Source organism: Callithrix jacchus, chromosome 4 (genome assembly GCF_049354715.1).
Source record: "Callithrix jacchus isolate 240 chromosome 4, calJac240_pri, whole genome shotgun sequence".
Lineage (NCBI taxonomy): Eukaryota > Metazoa > Chordata > Mammalia > Primates > Cebidae > Callithrix > Callithrix jacchus.
The window spans coordinates 48,311,497-48,328,198 of record NC_133505.1 but is presented as its reverse complement, the minus strand read 5'-3'; the positions used below and the strand labels follow the sequence as shown (position 1 = coordinate 48,328,198).

The following is a 16,702-nucleotide window of genomic DNA, read 5'->3' as shown; positions in this document are numbered from 1 at the left end:
GAATAGCCGGAAAATAATTTTCTACTTGGCTTTGGAATGCAACATAATGAATCATTGAGAGCCAATTTATCTCCTTAAGGACAAATGGCTCAAACTCATACTGAAAGTTAAGTAAAAGCTTAAAATTAAAAATTAGAATGTGAATGTAAGGCTTTATTATTGATGTAAATTTAAATTTGTTTCTCCTTGTTTCTCTATCCAAGGTCAATAAAATATGGTAAACCGGAAGGCTTTAGGCTCTGACAACCTCATCCAGCAACCTCGTGATCAAATGGCCATGCTCTATGTCAGTGGTCAGAAAACTTTCTATAAAAGTCCAGAGTAAATATTTTAGGTTTTACATGCCATGCACAGTCTCTGTCACATATACTTGCGTTTGTTGTTTAAATGTAAAAGTTGGCCAGGCACGGTGGCTCACGCCTGTAATCCCAGCACTTTGGGAGGCTGAGGTGGGTGGATCACAAGGTCAGGAGTTCAAGACAAGCCTGGCCAAGATGGTGAAACCCCATCTGTACTAAAATGACAAAAATTAGCCAGGTGCGGTGGTAGGCACCTATAATCCCAGCTACTCGGGAGGCCGAGGCAAGAATTGCTTGAACCTGGGTGGCAGAGGTTGCACTGAGCCAAGATTGCACCACTGCACTCCATCCTATGTGACAGAGTGAGACTCTGTCTCAAAAAATAAAATAATAACAAAATGTAAAAATTATTACTAGTTCATGGGCCATATACAAATAAGTTGGAGGACTGGAGTCAGCCCACGCACCATAATTTGCTGACCCTTGTTCTATGTTAATGCGTTTAAATTCCCATCTAGCCAACCTGTGCAGTGGAGCACTGAAAGTCCAAAACATGCCCAGTTCACCTGTGCTGGCTGTCCAAGAGAGTAATCACTAGCCATGTGTCATGTGGCTATTCAAATTTAAACAAAACAACATTTAAGATTCAGTTCCTTGGTCATACTAGTCACGTGTCAAGTACTCAATAATTTGGCTGCCACACTGAACAGTGGCAATATGCCACTTTTTTCATTAGCTTACTATAGTTCTATTGGACAGTGCTGCCCAAGACCCATTTGGGGATGCCTGGCTTGAGAAAGGGAGCTGAGGTTTCACTGGTGAGCCCAGAGCAGGAGAGAGATGAGGAAGGTGAAGGAAGACAGGGCAAAGGCTGGCCACTGCTCACATGTTGACGATGTTCTTGACATTGAAGTTCTCCAAGGGAGCCAGGTCAGGGTCCACACCCCGCTCATCCTGGAGGACAATCTGCTGGAGGATGCGGTCCAGGAGCTGCCACTGCTGGAAGTAGCCGCCGTTCCGCTTGTCTGAGGGATGACAGGTATCATACTTTTCCTGAGCCCTGGAGTCCCCTGCCCCTGCCCTAGAGTCACTGCCTGGGCTCTGGCTGGTGGGGCATGCCCTTCTCCACCCATGGTAAGCTCCCAGTCTGGAGAAAGAGGCAATGCCATTGCTAATAATAGCAACTCACTAATTCAGTCATCTCTTGATTACTGGCAACTAGACATCTATGAATGTGTCAGCCACCTCCCCAATATATTTCTCTACTCCCTGAAATGCTTTCTGGCTGCCTCTCTTCCTTGTTTGGAACCTGGGCACATTATGCCCTGGAAATGCAGATTGCTTACATTATCTATAAAAACCACCTGCTCCAAAATACTACATGATGAATAATGAAGTCTCCAGGGAGGCTTTAAAAAAAAAAAAAGATTTTAGGATTATCCACACTATTACTCTACACAGAAAGGTGAATGGAAACCGATTACAGGTGTGCGCTGAGAATCAAAATGGGTTAGAGAAGTGCTTAATGGGATTCGAGAAGATTTCTCGTGGAAGTGACCTGGAACTATGAAGGTAGAGGCATAGTGTGTTGTGTGTGATCTCACAGGGCCTCACTCTCATTGCCTCTAATGAAAGTCATCTTCCTGGACATGGACTTCCTTTTTATGTGATAACCACGCACTCTTTTTCCTTGGTCCTTGATCCTAGCACTTTATCTGTATTGACTACCATAAAAAGTCAACAAGTGCAATCCTGGCAACAAAGTCAAACCACAATGCCTACAAGGTAGAAGATCAAGTCTGCAAAGCCCCATTTTGGGGCAGAGTAGAGGAACCCATGAACCCATTCACACTGCCCGTGGAACAGCCAACACAGAAATCCCTTGGAGCACAAGAAGTCAGGTTTCCCAGGGATTTCGGTGCCTTCCATGAAGACTTTCTGGGATGAGCTTTGGAGAACTGCTAGCTTCTTAATTCAGGTCACTCCATGTATCCTTTCCACCAGTCTACTGACACATGCATTGCAATGTGGTATCATTTTCCATCTGCCTTTCACCCAGCACAATCATGTAAAGCCAGGTCATTAGCTCACAGAGGCAGAACATGTTTTATCTCAACCCTCGACCACCGCCCCCAAAACCAAAATTCTTTCTGTCGGTAAAGATCTCGCTGAGCCTCAGGTTCATTCATTATTCAACTGGACATAATAACGTGTATTCCTTAGGTTATACTAGTGTGCAGAGATGATGTGCTAAAGGACCTCACATCGTGCCTTCCTGGAGTTGGCACACAGTCAGTCACAGTTGTCATCACTGTCACTATGATTGCTGATACCACCACTGCCACCAACATCAACTATTATGGTGGGCCACATTGTTTTTCAAAACAGTCTCTTGTGAAGAGCTTAAGTACCATGTGGCACAGTTAAAGCTCATTTAGAAGTGCATTCTGGAGTGGCTATTAGCAATTATGTACACTTTATTCAATCACTGTGCACACCTGGATCTTAAGAACTTAGCCATCTGCTCCCGTAGATGCTGACATTTAGTATTTGTAGCCAGAAGCAGGGGCAAGAGTGTAAGGGTGGAAGCCAACAAGGACTAGATGAAGGAGTTGATAAAACCTTAAGAAAAAAAAACAACCATGTTCATTCCACATCTGTGCTACTCCCCCCAAGCACAAAACTTTCTGGAACTCCCCAACATGACTGATCACTCCCCCATCATGAGCAGAAAGCCAGAGCTATTTAATTTTGCAATGATCCAGCTACTGTCTTTGGACTAGGATGTTGGAGTTTCTCAGGGCCAAGTCTGCAGCTCCTTCCCCAGATGACAGTGGAAGACCTGACCCCAAGGAGGGAAGGAAATGCAGGGGCCTCAGTCACCGGGCCTGGCCTTCCAAAAGCAAGTGTGCAGGAAGACGTGGTCAGATTCCCCAATCTAGGGAGGTCCCAAAGTCCTGTCTCAACCTGCTCCAAGTCAAGGCTTAGGCTAGCCGAGGGAAGCAGCAAGCGCAGGGTACTCACAGGGCATCTGCAGGCAGTGGTGCAGCACAGAGAGCAGGCAGGGGTAGGCCTCTGTGTACTTCAGCTTCTTGTGGATCAGCTCAAACATCTGGGAAGCACTCTTGGTGTCTATGTGGACCTGGGAGAGAAGAGGGCGCAGTGAATGGGGGGAGGTAGGCAGGAAGGGAGAGAAGACCCTACTTCCATCCACTATGCCCTGCCTCACAGGAGAAGTTTTCTTCCCCTGCCTCTGGCCCAGGCTTAAAAAGAGAAAGACAAGGAAATGGAAGAAGGAGATAATCCATTATATAAACTAGAGTTTCAGTCTCGGTGCTATTGGCACCTTGGGTCAGATAATTATTTGACCCAAATAGGGCTTTCCTGTGCCTTGTAGGTTGTATCAGCACCCCGGCCTCTCCCTAGTAGATGCCAGTGGCACCCCCTCACACAAGTAAAAATGTTTCCAGACATTGGAAATGTCCCTGAGGGAGAGGAGAGCAAAATCATCCCTGCTTGAGAACTACTGATCCAAACTCAGAGAAGGGAGCAGGGGCACAGAAGATTCAAAGTAGCAGGTGGCACGTGGCGCAGGTCCAAACCCCAGATCTACGCTTTAGTTGTGTGATGACAGGCAAGCTGCTTATCCCTTCTAACCTCTGTTTCTGTATCTATAAATCCAGGGCTTTTGTGAAAATATAATGGGATGCACTCAGTGACTGTGAAGCACCACCCAAAAGTAGCTTTCTATTTGGAGAGGGATTTTCTAATACAATAAAGCAGAGCTGTGTGCTTTCAGGGTTGCCGAGGCTAAAATGAAAATACAATTTAGTTTGCTAAGCATGATCTGGTTAGCGATGGGGAGAAGGGACTCAGGAAGTTGCTGGAAGGCAGGGGAAAGTCAGCCCAGGAAAGGTATTTGAGACTAATCACATGCAATAACTTGCTCCCTTTCCTTGAGGGTTTCAGTCTCCTCCAAGGCAGATGCCTTCCCAGGGAAGGCTTCCACAGCCGGCATACTACCAAGGCTCTGAAAGTGGAAATGTGATGGTTCATTTGCGGTTTCAACTTTGCTGAATTAAGGGATACCCAGGTAGCTGGTAAAGCATGCTTTCTGGGTGTGTCTGAGGATATTTCCCAAAGAGACTGGCATTTAAATCAGAGGACTGAGTAAGGAAGATCCCACACACAGCACGGGGCCTGGAGAAACGGCTGTGGGGCCACCTGGAACCCTAGTACCATACTGCCATCCCTCTACCCTGTGGGCTCCTCACCATCCAATCAGCCTAGGGCCTGGAGAGAACAACAAGGCCAAAGAAAGGTGAATTTTCTCCCCCTCTTCCGGAGCCAGGACACCCTTCTCTTCCTGCCCTTGGACATCAGAGCTGCAGGCTCTCTAGCCTTTGGACTCCAGAACTTGCTCCAGTGGCTTCTGAGGTTCTCAGGCCCGTGGCCTTGGACTGAGCTATGCTACTGGCCTCCCTGTTTCTCCATGCAATAACTCTGGCCTATCATGGGACTTCTCAGCCTTCATAATTGTGTAAGCCAATCCCCCTAATAAATGCCCTCTCATCTCTCTATCTCCATATATGTATCCTATTGGTTGTGTTTCTACAGAGTACTGTGACTAATCACAGGACCTGGCCATGGGGGTATCCACCAGGGAACCAGCCCACACCAGCTCTGCCACAGCACAGGGTCTAGAAAAGTGGCTGTGGGGCCTTTTTTTTTACAGCTCCTCTCCCACAGCAAACTCATTTGGAGCTGCTTCAAGTCCCAGAGTTCCAAGAAAGAATGGAGACCTTATTATTTCTTAGTCTAAAGCAAGCCCACTGCCCAACTTCTTTTAGGCCTCCTGCCCCAGTTCCTTCAAGCCCTTTGCCAGTTTTCACCTTCAGCATCGAAGAGCAGTGTCATAGAATGACATGGAGCACAAGCTTTGGAATCAGACAGATCTTGGATCTAGTTTTGTGATCCTGGGAAACTCACAAGTAGGAAACCCGGCTACCCTATAGCAATTGCTCCACCCTGCCGGCTCCTCACCATGTCAAACCTCCTGGCTAGCTCCAGGTCATCCTCATTCCGGACCATCTCGAAGAAGTCTAAATGTCTAGACAGAATGGGGAGACAGAGAGAGTAGACGTTACAGCCAGAACATACCCTTGGTTGAGGGTTACAGCCCCTTCGAGCCCCCCACTGGCTAAATCTGAAAGCTTCATTCAAGCAAGATGAAGGCAAAATGGGAAAGAAGCGGCTGTTTGTAGGACACGCATTGTCTGCCCTTAATAAGATCCCATGACCGTCCTTCAGGGAGGCCAATCCGGGGTCCCTTCACCTTAGATTGGGCTTCTATATTGGCACTATTGACATTTTGGGCTTGATTATCCTGGGTTGTAGGAAGCTGATATGTCAGGATGTTTCGCAGCATCTCAGTATCTACCCACTAGATGCCAGCAGCACCCCCTAGTGTGACAACCAAGAATGTAATGTCTCTAGGCAATGCCCAATGTCTCCTGGGGGATAAAATCACTCTCAGTCGAGGACAACAGCCCTGCATCTATTTTCCCTGGTATGTTCACAGGGTCTCCAAGTCAGCCCTCAAAACTAATCTCTCCTCATCTTCTATCCCCATGCACACATCCACTCATTCCATCTCAAAAGGATCCACTCATTCCACCTCAAAAGGATCCATCCTCTCTCCCTTTAAACCTAGTGTAATAAAATAGCCTAAACTAATGGAACAGAACCAGAGGGGCCTCACTTGTATAACATGGGAACATAACTGTGCCTTTGGATCAACAAGGACTTTATAGCAAGCATTTTGGGCAGAAAATTTCTTTGTTGAGCAGGAAGGTACTGTTGGACAGTTAGCATTCCTGGCCACTAACAACCAATACCAGCATTGCCTGCCACCAACCAGTTTGAAAACCAAAAGAACACCCTCACATATTTCCACTCCCCCCCCACCCAGGGGGCAGTTCTGCGATGGTGGAGGACTACTGGGTTCACCTGTCATAACATCAGAGATGAGACACAGGTCAGCAAAGAGCACACCTGCATCCCACAGAGCTGATTCTGAATCTCTGCTGGGTATGGCAGCTGGTGTCCAGAGGGAAGGGTAGCCTTCACAAAGGTCCCAACCATCCCCAACTGAGACACTGTCCCTCCCAGATGGATTCTTGGAACTTACTTGTCCAGGATGGCATTTTCATGTTGCCGGAGCTTGTCAATCACAGGCTGTATCCCCAGCATCAGGAATTCATACCGTAGATGTAGGCGGAACTCTAGATTATCCTGGGGGTCACCAAGGGAGGGCCAGACTCATTGGCAGATCTCAATTTCCACAATATCCCCAGTGGAGCCCCCATCACCACCTCAGCCACAGACCCACCACATCTCCCACAGCAAACTCACCTGGAGCTGCTTCAAGTCCCAGAGTTCCAAGAAAGAACTAATTATTTCTTAGTCTAAAGCAAGCCCACTGCCCAGCTTCTTTTAGGCCTCCTGCCCCACTTCCTTCAAGCCCCTTGCCAGTTTTTGCCTTCAGCATTGAAGAGCAGTGTCGAGAGTGACATGGAGTACAAGCTTTGGAATCGGACAGATCTTGGATCTAGTTTTGTGACCTTGGGAAAGCTTTAGTTTCCCAATTTGTGAAAAGGGCATAACATGACTATAATCTACAGAGATGACACTTGTCATAGTCACCTGATGATGTGTGGTTACCAGCTAATCAGAGCACATACCAGCCATGAGAAGCTGGTACCAACAAAGGTGATACTAGCATCTGAGGGGGAGACTGTTCCCCCAACCAGCCTTCCCTAACCCAGGGCATAAGGACTAATTGTTTAAAAAAAAAATCTATGCTGGCAGAAAAGAAGAGAAAGTAAAGATCATTAAATTGCTCACTTTGCCCCTTCTGTCCTTCAGGTTAACCTTGACCAGGGCATCTGATTGCCTTAGAATTTGGAATGTTCACCTGATCTGCAAGTTCTTCTACTGTTGCTTTTTTTTCCCCCTTTTGAGACAGAGTTTCACTCTCAGTCACCCAGGCTAGAATGCAATGGCATGATCTCAGCTCACTGCAACCTCCATCTCCCAGGTTCAAGTGATTCTCCTGCCTCAGCCTCTCAAGTAGCTGGGATTACAGATGGCTGCCATCATGCTCAGCTAATTTTTGTATTTTTTTTTAGTAGAGACGGGGTTTTACCCTGTTGACCAGGCTGATGTCAAACTCCCAACCTCAGGTGATCCACCTGCCTCAGATTCTCAAAGTGCTGGGATTACAGGCATGAGCCACCAAGCCCCACCTGTTCCTAGGTTTATACTTCAAGAATCCCATTCTGACCCTAAAGGAAGAGAAACCAGAAGACACACCTAATGGAAGGCACTAGAACAGCATGACCAGCCAAACAGAAAACAATCCAGAGACAGATCTCTACAAACAAGGGCCCAAACTTGCCCTGGTCCCATCCATGATTCCCCACCACCCTGAGCCATCTTCAAGCTCTGGGTCTGTCCATAATGTATAATGCTACCTATGAGGTAACTCCCCAGGAGCCCTCCCAGATTTAACGTCAAAAACAATTATTGGGGAAGCAACATGCTCACACACTCTACCCCAGGTCCAGAAAATCAGGGAACAGCAAGGACAAGAAGAAGTCACCTTACCTCTCCAGCTCCAGCATTGAGGACAGCATTGATGAAGGACATGATGGCTGTTTTCAGATTCACTTCATCCCGGTACCGGCCCAAACTTCGGTCTAGCTCGTTCAGCAGGGTCTGGGTGGAAATGCAGGGCAGAGCAGGAGAAGGCTGAGTCCCCTACAAATGCAGCCTTTGCACCATAACTCCTGCTGCCTCTGCTACCTAGAATGCCCCATCTGCTCTCTCCATCCAATCAGGTCTGTCCAATGTATTCTGGGCTGCCCCAAACCTCACCTCTGCCTGGAAAAGTCCCTGGCCTCTCCACACCTGGCAGTGCTGCTTTGCTTCCTCTCCACTCAGCCACTGGGGCTTGGCCTACATGGTTGAGCAGTGCTCCAGTGCTGCTTTATAATCATGCTCCAGCTGTTTACAGCTAATATATATTCCCTGCCTAGCTCCCTTATGGCATGGACACCTCTTGTATCCCTTTTCCATCTTCTGCACAGAGTCAGGACCCAGTTTTTGGCAATAAACCATATACTTTGGGCCGGGCACGGTGGCTCACGCCTGTAATTCCAGCACTTTGGGAGGCTGAGGTGGGTGGATCACGAGGTCAAGAGATCGAGACCATCCTGGTCAACATGGTGAAACCCCGTCTCTACTAAAAATACAAAAATTAGCTGGGCGTGGTGGCGAATGCCTGTAATCCCAGCTACTCAGGAGGTTGAGGCAGGAGAATTGCCTGAACCCAGGAGGCGGAGGTTGCGGTGAGCCGAGATCGCGCCATTGCACTCCAGCCTAGGTAACAAGAGTGAAACTCGGTCTCAAAAAAAAAAAAAAAAAAAAAAAAAAAAACCATATACTTTGTAACATCAATTCATGTCCATATGGACTTACTCTGTGCCAGGTACTGTGCTAAGACACTTCATATTTACTGCTCGTCTCATTGTTACTTTTCTGGGAAAGTCAGGGAAAGAAGAGAGAACAGCATGGCTGAAGCTACCAGGGATGGTCTCAGCATCCCACATCAAGGACTGGCCCAAGCTTAGCACCTAAAATCTCGATCTCAGCAATTAAGCAATTCTTGACTGAGCCCCTACCTTGAGCCAGATGTTGAGGTCAGAGATGTAGAGCCACAAAAATAATGCAGGCCAATATTCCAGCATCCAGGAACCAACTGACCAGTAAGGAGGACAAGTCCATTTCCCAGCCAAACCCATAACTCTTAAGGCTCTGCATGTGTTTTGATGCAAGCCTTCCAGGTCCCAGTACTCTTCACCTGTTACCTTCCAGGAGCAGGCATCCAGCCCACATTACCTTCCTTTTTCCCCTAGTTTCCACTAAAAGAATCTTCAGGCTCTCACTCACATGTGACACCCCTGCCCCACCCAGCTGGAATCACACTTCCAGCCAGACCCCTCACCTGGAAGCGGGTTCGCTCCGCTGCATACACCTGGTAATGCAGCATGGCCTGTAGCACCTTCTTGTGGCCACCAGGCACGAGGCACACAGCACCCAGGATCTCCAGCACAGCCACCTTGGTCTTGCTGTTCTCTGTGCGCAGACTCTGGGCTATGGTACTGATGGCCTCTGGCTGCGCCAGCACATGCGCCCGCCCCTGGGAGTTGTTCATCAATGCTTTGATGCAGCCAATGAGGGAGGTGTGGATGCGGCTCTCACAGGTGGCATGGTCCATGCTCCGGAGGAAATTTAGCAGACAGGTCAAGCCCTCCAGCTCAATGAAGCGGGTCACAAACCTACAAATCAGAGCCATTAACAAATAAAATAGATCGTATTTGCATAGGATCCTGCGTACACTTTGCAAATAGTTACCCCCTTACCTGTGTACCACCATGCACCTGTTCCACCTACAGTAGCCACTTGGTTCATTTGTAGTTTAACTAAAGCACTGAAATCCTATCATCTTCACAAAAGACTTGCATCTTATTTGCATCTTAAATACTGTGCATTTGCATATCATTGTCAGTTGCATAGCTAAAATAGTATGAATGTGAAGGCGATGATCATGATAATTATCAGTACTGTTAAACCTCAACACTACTCTCCAGTGAGGATGGAGAGAGGGCTCCCAGACAGGAAGGAAGAGTCCTCAAGTCAAGGGGTCAAGCCTAGGGAAGCTACATTTCAAGGGATCCTAAAGAAAATAGCAGAGTTATCTATCTTGAATGTTAGCAAAAATAAATAAATATATACTAAAACCCATTTAGTTCAGGGATTCTTAATTTGGAGTCTGTGTTGTGCTGAAGAATCTGCGGATAGCATTCACAAATCCAAGGACTTGGGTGGGAAAAGAAAATTACATTTTTATTTTTGGTAACTCCTAATTAAAATTTAGCATTTTTCTCAATGATGAATGTAGGCAATAAATGACAGCAGTATTAGCACAATCTGTGACTTTGTCACCCAAAGAAATCACAGCTATTTTCATACCAAATTACAGCTGTTGCAGGTATCTCAAAATACCATTTACACTCATCAGTACTTGAAAACTATGATGGTTATCAGACTCACAGCTAGCTCTTGCTATTTAAGATGTAAAGAAGCACAATTGACTGCTATCTCACTTCTATTATTTGTAGCCCTATTTGAATTGATTCTTTTCACCCTGTCTTTCTATTATTCCAAACATTATTTCTGAGAAGCACTCCATAGGTTTCACCTGGGCGCCAGATGTCCATGGCACGTGAACACACATGTACCCTTGATTTAGTAAAATAATTAATGATCTAAGAAAATTACTACAAATAACATTACTTCTTATCCCAAGTGTATTTGTGTTTGTGTTGTTGTACAAATAGACCTAGAAAATGAAAGAATGTGCTCTCGAACTAAGTTAACATAGGTATTTTTTACTTTTTTCTATTGTATGCTTTTCTGCATTCCACAAAATTTCCACAATGACAATGTATACCTTCTGTTATCAGGAAATTACAATAAATTGGAGTAGGAAACAAACCTGGAAACTTCCCCTCAACTCCCTTATTTCCTGACCACCTCATCCTTTCCTCTGTCCCATCCGCATTGCAGAACCCCACCCCTACCAGAATGTCAAGAGACAATTAGGATGCTCCCATTCTTCTTGAGGCTGTTTCCAGTCTCCTGGGGAGAGAGCTCAGCTCAGACAACATATATACCCCCACCCAGTGGATGGCTAGCTCTTTGTGGGGCAGGGAGCTCTTGATTGTTTGCTCATTTCCATGGTGTAAATACTCCTAGCATAGCCAAATTCAAGCTGCTGATGTGACATCATTGAACACAGAGTTGGGAAGAGATGCATATTTCATAGTGTTTCCACCATGCACGTACGATGCATATAAACTTAAAAGTATACAGTATAGTAAAATGTAGAAAAATAATTAGGTAGCTTGGGATTGAAGTTTCAAGTATTTATTACCTTTGCTTTGATATAACTCATTGCATCTTAAATTTATATAACTGAAATTTTAATCATAGCTATGTTTAACAACCAGCTTACAAAATTGTTGAAAATTTGACAGTCAGCTCTTGCCAGCTGTTACAAGCCAGTTCCAGCACACCATAGGGCAGACCCAGATACAAGCAGACTCACTTTGGGCCCCACACGTTGTGGCCTGGGAATGGAAAGGAGTCCTCCTACGGCTCCAGGACTTCCACTGGCTTTTCCATGCCTGCCTTGCTCCCATTCTAGATGGCAAATCCCATCCAGAGACACCACCACCCCCTAGTGGTTGGAGTACTTCTCTACCCACACATCCTTCCTTTCCTGGATGGGACAGTCACCCTGCCCCTTATCCTCAGACCCTTTCTTATGCACCTTGTCCATTTGGTCACCATCCTATTCTATCCCCTCACCAAAAATCAATAAATTTTAAAAAGCACTCGCCCTTGATTCCTCTTTAGAGAGCTCCTCAGGTCTTGAGATTTATCCCACTTTCCCAAGTTTCTGTCCCCTCCTCCCAAGCCCTTGCAGCCTCCCGGGAGAGGAGCAGGGGCTGGGAAGTCAAGTGAGGTGAAGCAGAGTTGGCCAGGAAGAGCAGCATGGGAGCAGAGCACTGCACAAGGCTTCGAGAAGGCAAGGAAACCAACTGTGAAGGGACGGAAGCAAGAGGCAGGAAGCAAGAGGGGGAAACGGAGTCACCTCATAGGCTGCGTCCGGAGAGCCGTCTTCAGGTCTTCTACAACTTGGTTCCTCATCTCAGTCTCCTCCTCATCAAATGCGTATAGACTCTGCATCTGAGGGCCAGCAAGTAGAAGCAGGCAGAGGTCACGCTGGGCTGCCTGTCCCCCAACCCCCTGCGCTCCAGCCCGGGTGTGACACAGAGGCCATACTCCCTCAGAACGGGTGAGGCCTCAGGGAGTAGTTTACTGAGACAGGGTGTCGGCCCCTAAGAGGACCTAGGTTCTGGGCTGGGACTTCACTTTCCTCATCTGTGAAATGGTGAGAATTACTGGCCCAGTTGATGTCCAAAGTTTGTGTGACGTCCAGATGGATTTTACAATGTTTAAATGGTTGGGGGGGACTCTGACATGGCACAGAGTGGAGGTGGATCATGATAAAATTTCATGAATAACTGGAAAGCTGCTGAACTCCAGTGAGTGGGCAGTGGGATGCTGAGGAACAGGAAAAGGCAGTTTGGTGTGTGTTGCAGGGAGTGCTGGGGGGATCACACTCTGCCATAGCCTTTCCAGGTGGGGTCAGGGCAGGAAAGGGGCGGCCACTCACTGCAGCCATAGAGTTGATGCGGTCGATGTAATAGTCAGGCCAGCTGGTCGCCAGCTTGTTGGGGTCCTCCTGCTCCTGAAACAAGAAAGAGGACAGCATGGACCAACAGGCAAGACAGGCCCATGGCCTGAGCGCCTGAGCTTCATTCAATGTCAGCAGAGGGATTCGTTTCCCAGCTCTGCCCATGTGGGTTGGCTTAGAGGAAATTACAAACCCTCCCGGGCTTCCGTTTCTCCCTTAAAGAAATACGGATGATGAACATGGACTCTCACGACTGGCCAATGATGTGGGCAGAAACTATGCAGGTGTGTGTGCTTTCAGTGAGCAACGTGCACCATTTTTTAAACATTCTTTTCTCTTGTTCTATTTACTCAGCTCCTATTTAATAAAACATAATTTTCTGGCTGTTGAATCTAATTCAAATTTGTGTTTATTTTTATACCTCTTCTTACTTTGTTTTCTGATAATCTCATTCTCATAGTTTACAAAAGCATTGATCTGTGACAGTTTGGAAATTTAAAAACTTAAGTCTTTCAGGTAGTTCTAGAACTCTAATAGAAAACACTTGGCACATAGTAGATACTCACTAAACAATAACTCTAGAAAAATTAGAGAAATTTCCAAGGCCTTGGGTTTTGGAAAGACTCAGGAGACCCCCTGAGACCTGTGATTTAATTCCTGGCAAACTCCTGAATGAGGGGGATGTGCAGCTGAGAGGCAGAGCTCAGATTTGAGGACCTCTGGCCCAGTGCTCAGCCCTCAAGACAGAGGTTCAACTCTTCCCCAAGTATGGGCAAGAATGATGGGAGTTAAAGAAATATTAATGTTGACAGAAAATCCAGCCTTCTCCAGCCAAATGGATCTGCTTCTGGGCCTCACACTCGTCCTGCTCCTTCCTGTTACCATGCCCCAGGTCACTTTGGAGGCTCCTCCCCATCTGCTTTCTCCACTCTCCTGCTTCCAAATCGGCATGAAAACTTAACCTGCTCCTGACCCTCCCTGACAAACCACCTCTCTGCCAGCTGCCAGCTGGCCTTGCAGCTCCCAGCTCCATCCGCTCAATCTTTTCTATTTAGTTTCACAAAATACAAATTTTAGACCAGTAGAAAAGCTGCTTTGTTTGGGTCTTTATGACTTCACATGGTTACATGTGTTAAATTCTCCATGACTGAAGGCCAAACATTCTGTCTCTGCTTTGGAGAGGGGAATCAGCACCAAAAACAACTGCATCAGCAACACGTCCTTTCCTGCACTTGCTGGCTCATCATTTACCCAGGCCATATGCACTGAATGGGCACCTACTAGATGCCAATCGCTGTACTGAGCTCTGAAAGTACTGAGTCATGGTTTCTGCCTTCCATGTAACAGTCCAGCACCAGAGAAAGAGTGGTAAAAACCTTGGGGCTGCTCTACCATAGAGCATTTACCAACCTTTCTCTGGCATCTAACTGTGTTGGATGTGATGCACCCAACATAGAAGGCTGTAAGGGGTGGGGCGTAGAGGCTATAGAGGAAGTGCCACATGGGAAGGTGGAAGCGTGTGTGGGGAAATTACCAATTTGGCTTGGAAGGCAGTGAGAGATGCCCTTGTATTTTAATAAATCTTTTTTTTTTTTTTAGCTGTAGAAGAGACCAACTTAAGGGAACTCCATAGTAAATCAATTTGGAAAATGGAGAATCATGAGATATGATTAATTACTCCCGAAATTTCTTTGCTTCCTTCTTTCCATGATTTGAGCTTTTTTAAGACCTGCTTTTCTCACAATGAGATGCATAAACACAGTGTTATATTCTGCAGGTGCTTAATAAGTGTGCATTGTGTATACTAGACAATGGCTTATAATGTGTGCAGCCCACACCTTTTGTCACAGGTCCTCAGCCCCTAGCACCATTCTCCCCATCAGTCTCGGGTTCTGGAAATGCACAGCCACTTGCCATAACTGACTTGGAGGGCTATGGGCGAGTCTTGCCTCTCTGGGCCTTCTTGGCCTCATCTATAGAATAAAGAATGAGACTGCTTTGACACTGCATTGTTTCCCAGATTCCTGCAACTCTGAAATGGTGTATATTTGAATCCTCCAATGTTGTAAGGTCGGTCTGGCTCAGTGTGGAGCCATGGGGATGGGATAAATGTCTCAAGCAGAAAGAGTAAGAGAAGAGCTGGGCTCAACAGCACAGAGGAGACATGGCTCAGACTCCGCCCAGACCTTCCTGTCTCCTCCCAGGAGGGAGGGAGCTTGAGCCTCTGGCGTGGGAATAGCCAGGCTCTGGTCCCCAAACCCCAAAGCAATGTAAGAGGGTAGAAGAACAAGCTGGGACCCAAGTCTAAGAAACAGGAGGGTGGAGGGGAGGGGAGGGGAGGAAAGTGGGCCATGAAAAGAAAATTCAGGAGTAAAATAAACAGAAAGCCTAACAGAGAAAGGGAGCAAGAGAGAGAGACAGAGACAGAGGCAAGCCGAAGAAACACAGAGATGGAGATGGCAGAGAAAAGAACGCACGGCCACTGGGAAGGCAGAAGGGAGAAGATCAAGACCAATGAAGCCCAACTGGAGCCCAGCACACCCCTTTCTAGGGAGGGCCATAGCAGGAGGCTCACAACATCTTTGAATGAGCAAGAAGAGAGGGAGGACATGGTGAGGAGAACAAGGACTGATGTGTGAGCCCTAACCTGGGACAGGGTGGAGGCTAAAGATCAAAAGAGAACACCCCTGCCCCACAAACTGAGTTCTTATAGCAAAGCTGCTCCAGGTATGGTTGGGCCTGCCCACCCTCCACGAGAGAGTCTAGACTCTGCTTCTTTGTCTCTCTCCCAGCCAGCCTGTCCTGGAATACGGCAGGTTCTGCTTCAGGGGTTTTTGAAAAAGAGAATCCGATTTCTCTGAGTGTAAGCTCCAGGAGAGCAGAATTTCCTTTTTCTATTTTATTCACTGCTGTTCCTCCAACACCTAGAATGGTGCTGGCAGTAATAAACATTAAGTGAATGCATGAGCAGGCCAGGCAGCAAGAGCCACCCCAAGCCGTGGACCCTGAGATGCAGTGAGAGAGGTCAGAGGGGGCACCTTCTTCTTGCTGCAGTAGATCTGCCATTTCTTCTCAGGGGGCAGTGCAAACATAGCCTCCCGGTTTTTGTCAGTGAGGTCCAATTCATCCTGCAAAGACAGTAAGAAAAAAATGTCTGACACTAGGGATGATTGACATTAGAATAGTCAGCCCTTCAGGAAATTACAATTCCCCTAAATCAATCCCTCAGCCTACTATCTTCCCCCCGAAGAGCATCAAAGATATGACAAGGCATTTCTTTTCCTATGAGAAATACAGCCCCATCCCCTCACCTCAACCAACCCTATGTGTCTTCTGTTGCACTCCCTTCCTGTCCACCCCCAACCTTGTCTCTGCAAATCCACCCTCCTGCTCCAAGTCACCCTGTCCCCTGCCCATCTCCTGCACTGCTTTGCTAGCTCCTGATCTTCTTGCCCCAGGTTTCTTGTCTTACATCCTCTGGCATTCTTAAGCTTGTGAACACCATAATACAAAGCCCAACAAAGAAGGGAGTTGTCTGCCAATCCAGTTCTGCCTCTCTCTGATTCTTGCCCCAGGCTTTAGGTCTACCTGCCCTTCGAATCTTTCCCCTAGAAATTCTCTGGCTCCCCCAACCTCAGCATGGGCCCTAGCTCAGGCTGGAGAGAGCTGATGAGGACAAGGGGCTGATCAGAGCAGGATGGGTGAGCTGTGCCCAGGGCGGCATCCCTCTGCTTCCACGGGAGGTAGTGCCTGCTGGAGGCAGCCCCTCCCACTGCAGGACCACTAGGAGAACGCACAGGGCTCCATCAGTTCAAACTTTCCAAGGCACGAACTGGAAGTTTATAAGGTCATATTTGGGGTAACTCTATAGGTATTTTGGGGTGAATTTAAAGGTTTTGCTATGCTAGGTGGCCCCTGAAAAGCTCTCTTTTTGAAGCTGCTGCTTCTATCATTCACGAGCAATGACAGGGCCCATCACAGGGCCCATTAACTAATGGGCTATGGAGAACACGGT

The 16,702-nt window shown here is 47.2% G+C and overlaps 1 protein-coding gene across 22 annotated transcripts in view; it reads right to left on the bottom strand.

The window, feature by feature from the left end:
- Positions 1-16,702, bottom strand: part of DAAM2 (dishevelled associated activator of morphogenesis 2) — a 151,283-nt gene that overhangs the window by 32,108 nt on the left and 102,473 nt on the right. For all 22 annotated transcript variants that reach the window (XM_078369095.1, XM_054253950.2, XM_035295554.3 and 19 more), the window contains 9 exons: positions 15,726-15,815; positions 12,667-12,741; positions 12,082-12,176; positions 9,367-9,700; positions 7,968-8,078; positions 6,490-6,593; positions 5,343-5,409; positions 3,324-3,441; positions 1,186-1,324 (listed from right to left, as the gene is read on the bottom strand). In XM_078369095.1, the coding sequence (XP_078225221.1) occupies positions 1,186-1,324; positions 3,324-3,441; positions 5,343-5,409; positions 6,490-6,593; positions 7,968-8,078; positions 9,367-9,700; positions 12,082-12,176; positions 12,667-12,741; positions 15,726-15,815 (1,133 nt within the window). The remainder of the gene's footprint in view (positions 1-1,185; positions 1,325-3,323; positions 3,442-5,342; positions 5,410-6,489; positions 6,594-7,967; positions 8,079-9,366; positions 9,701-12,081; positions 12,177-12,666; positions 12,742-15,725; positions 15,816-16,702) is intronic.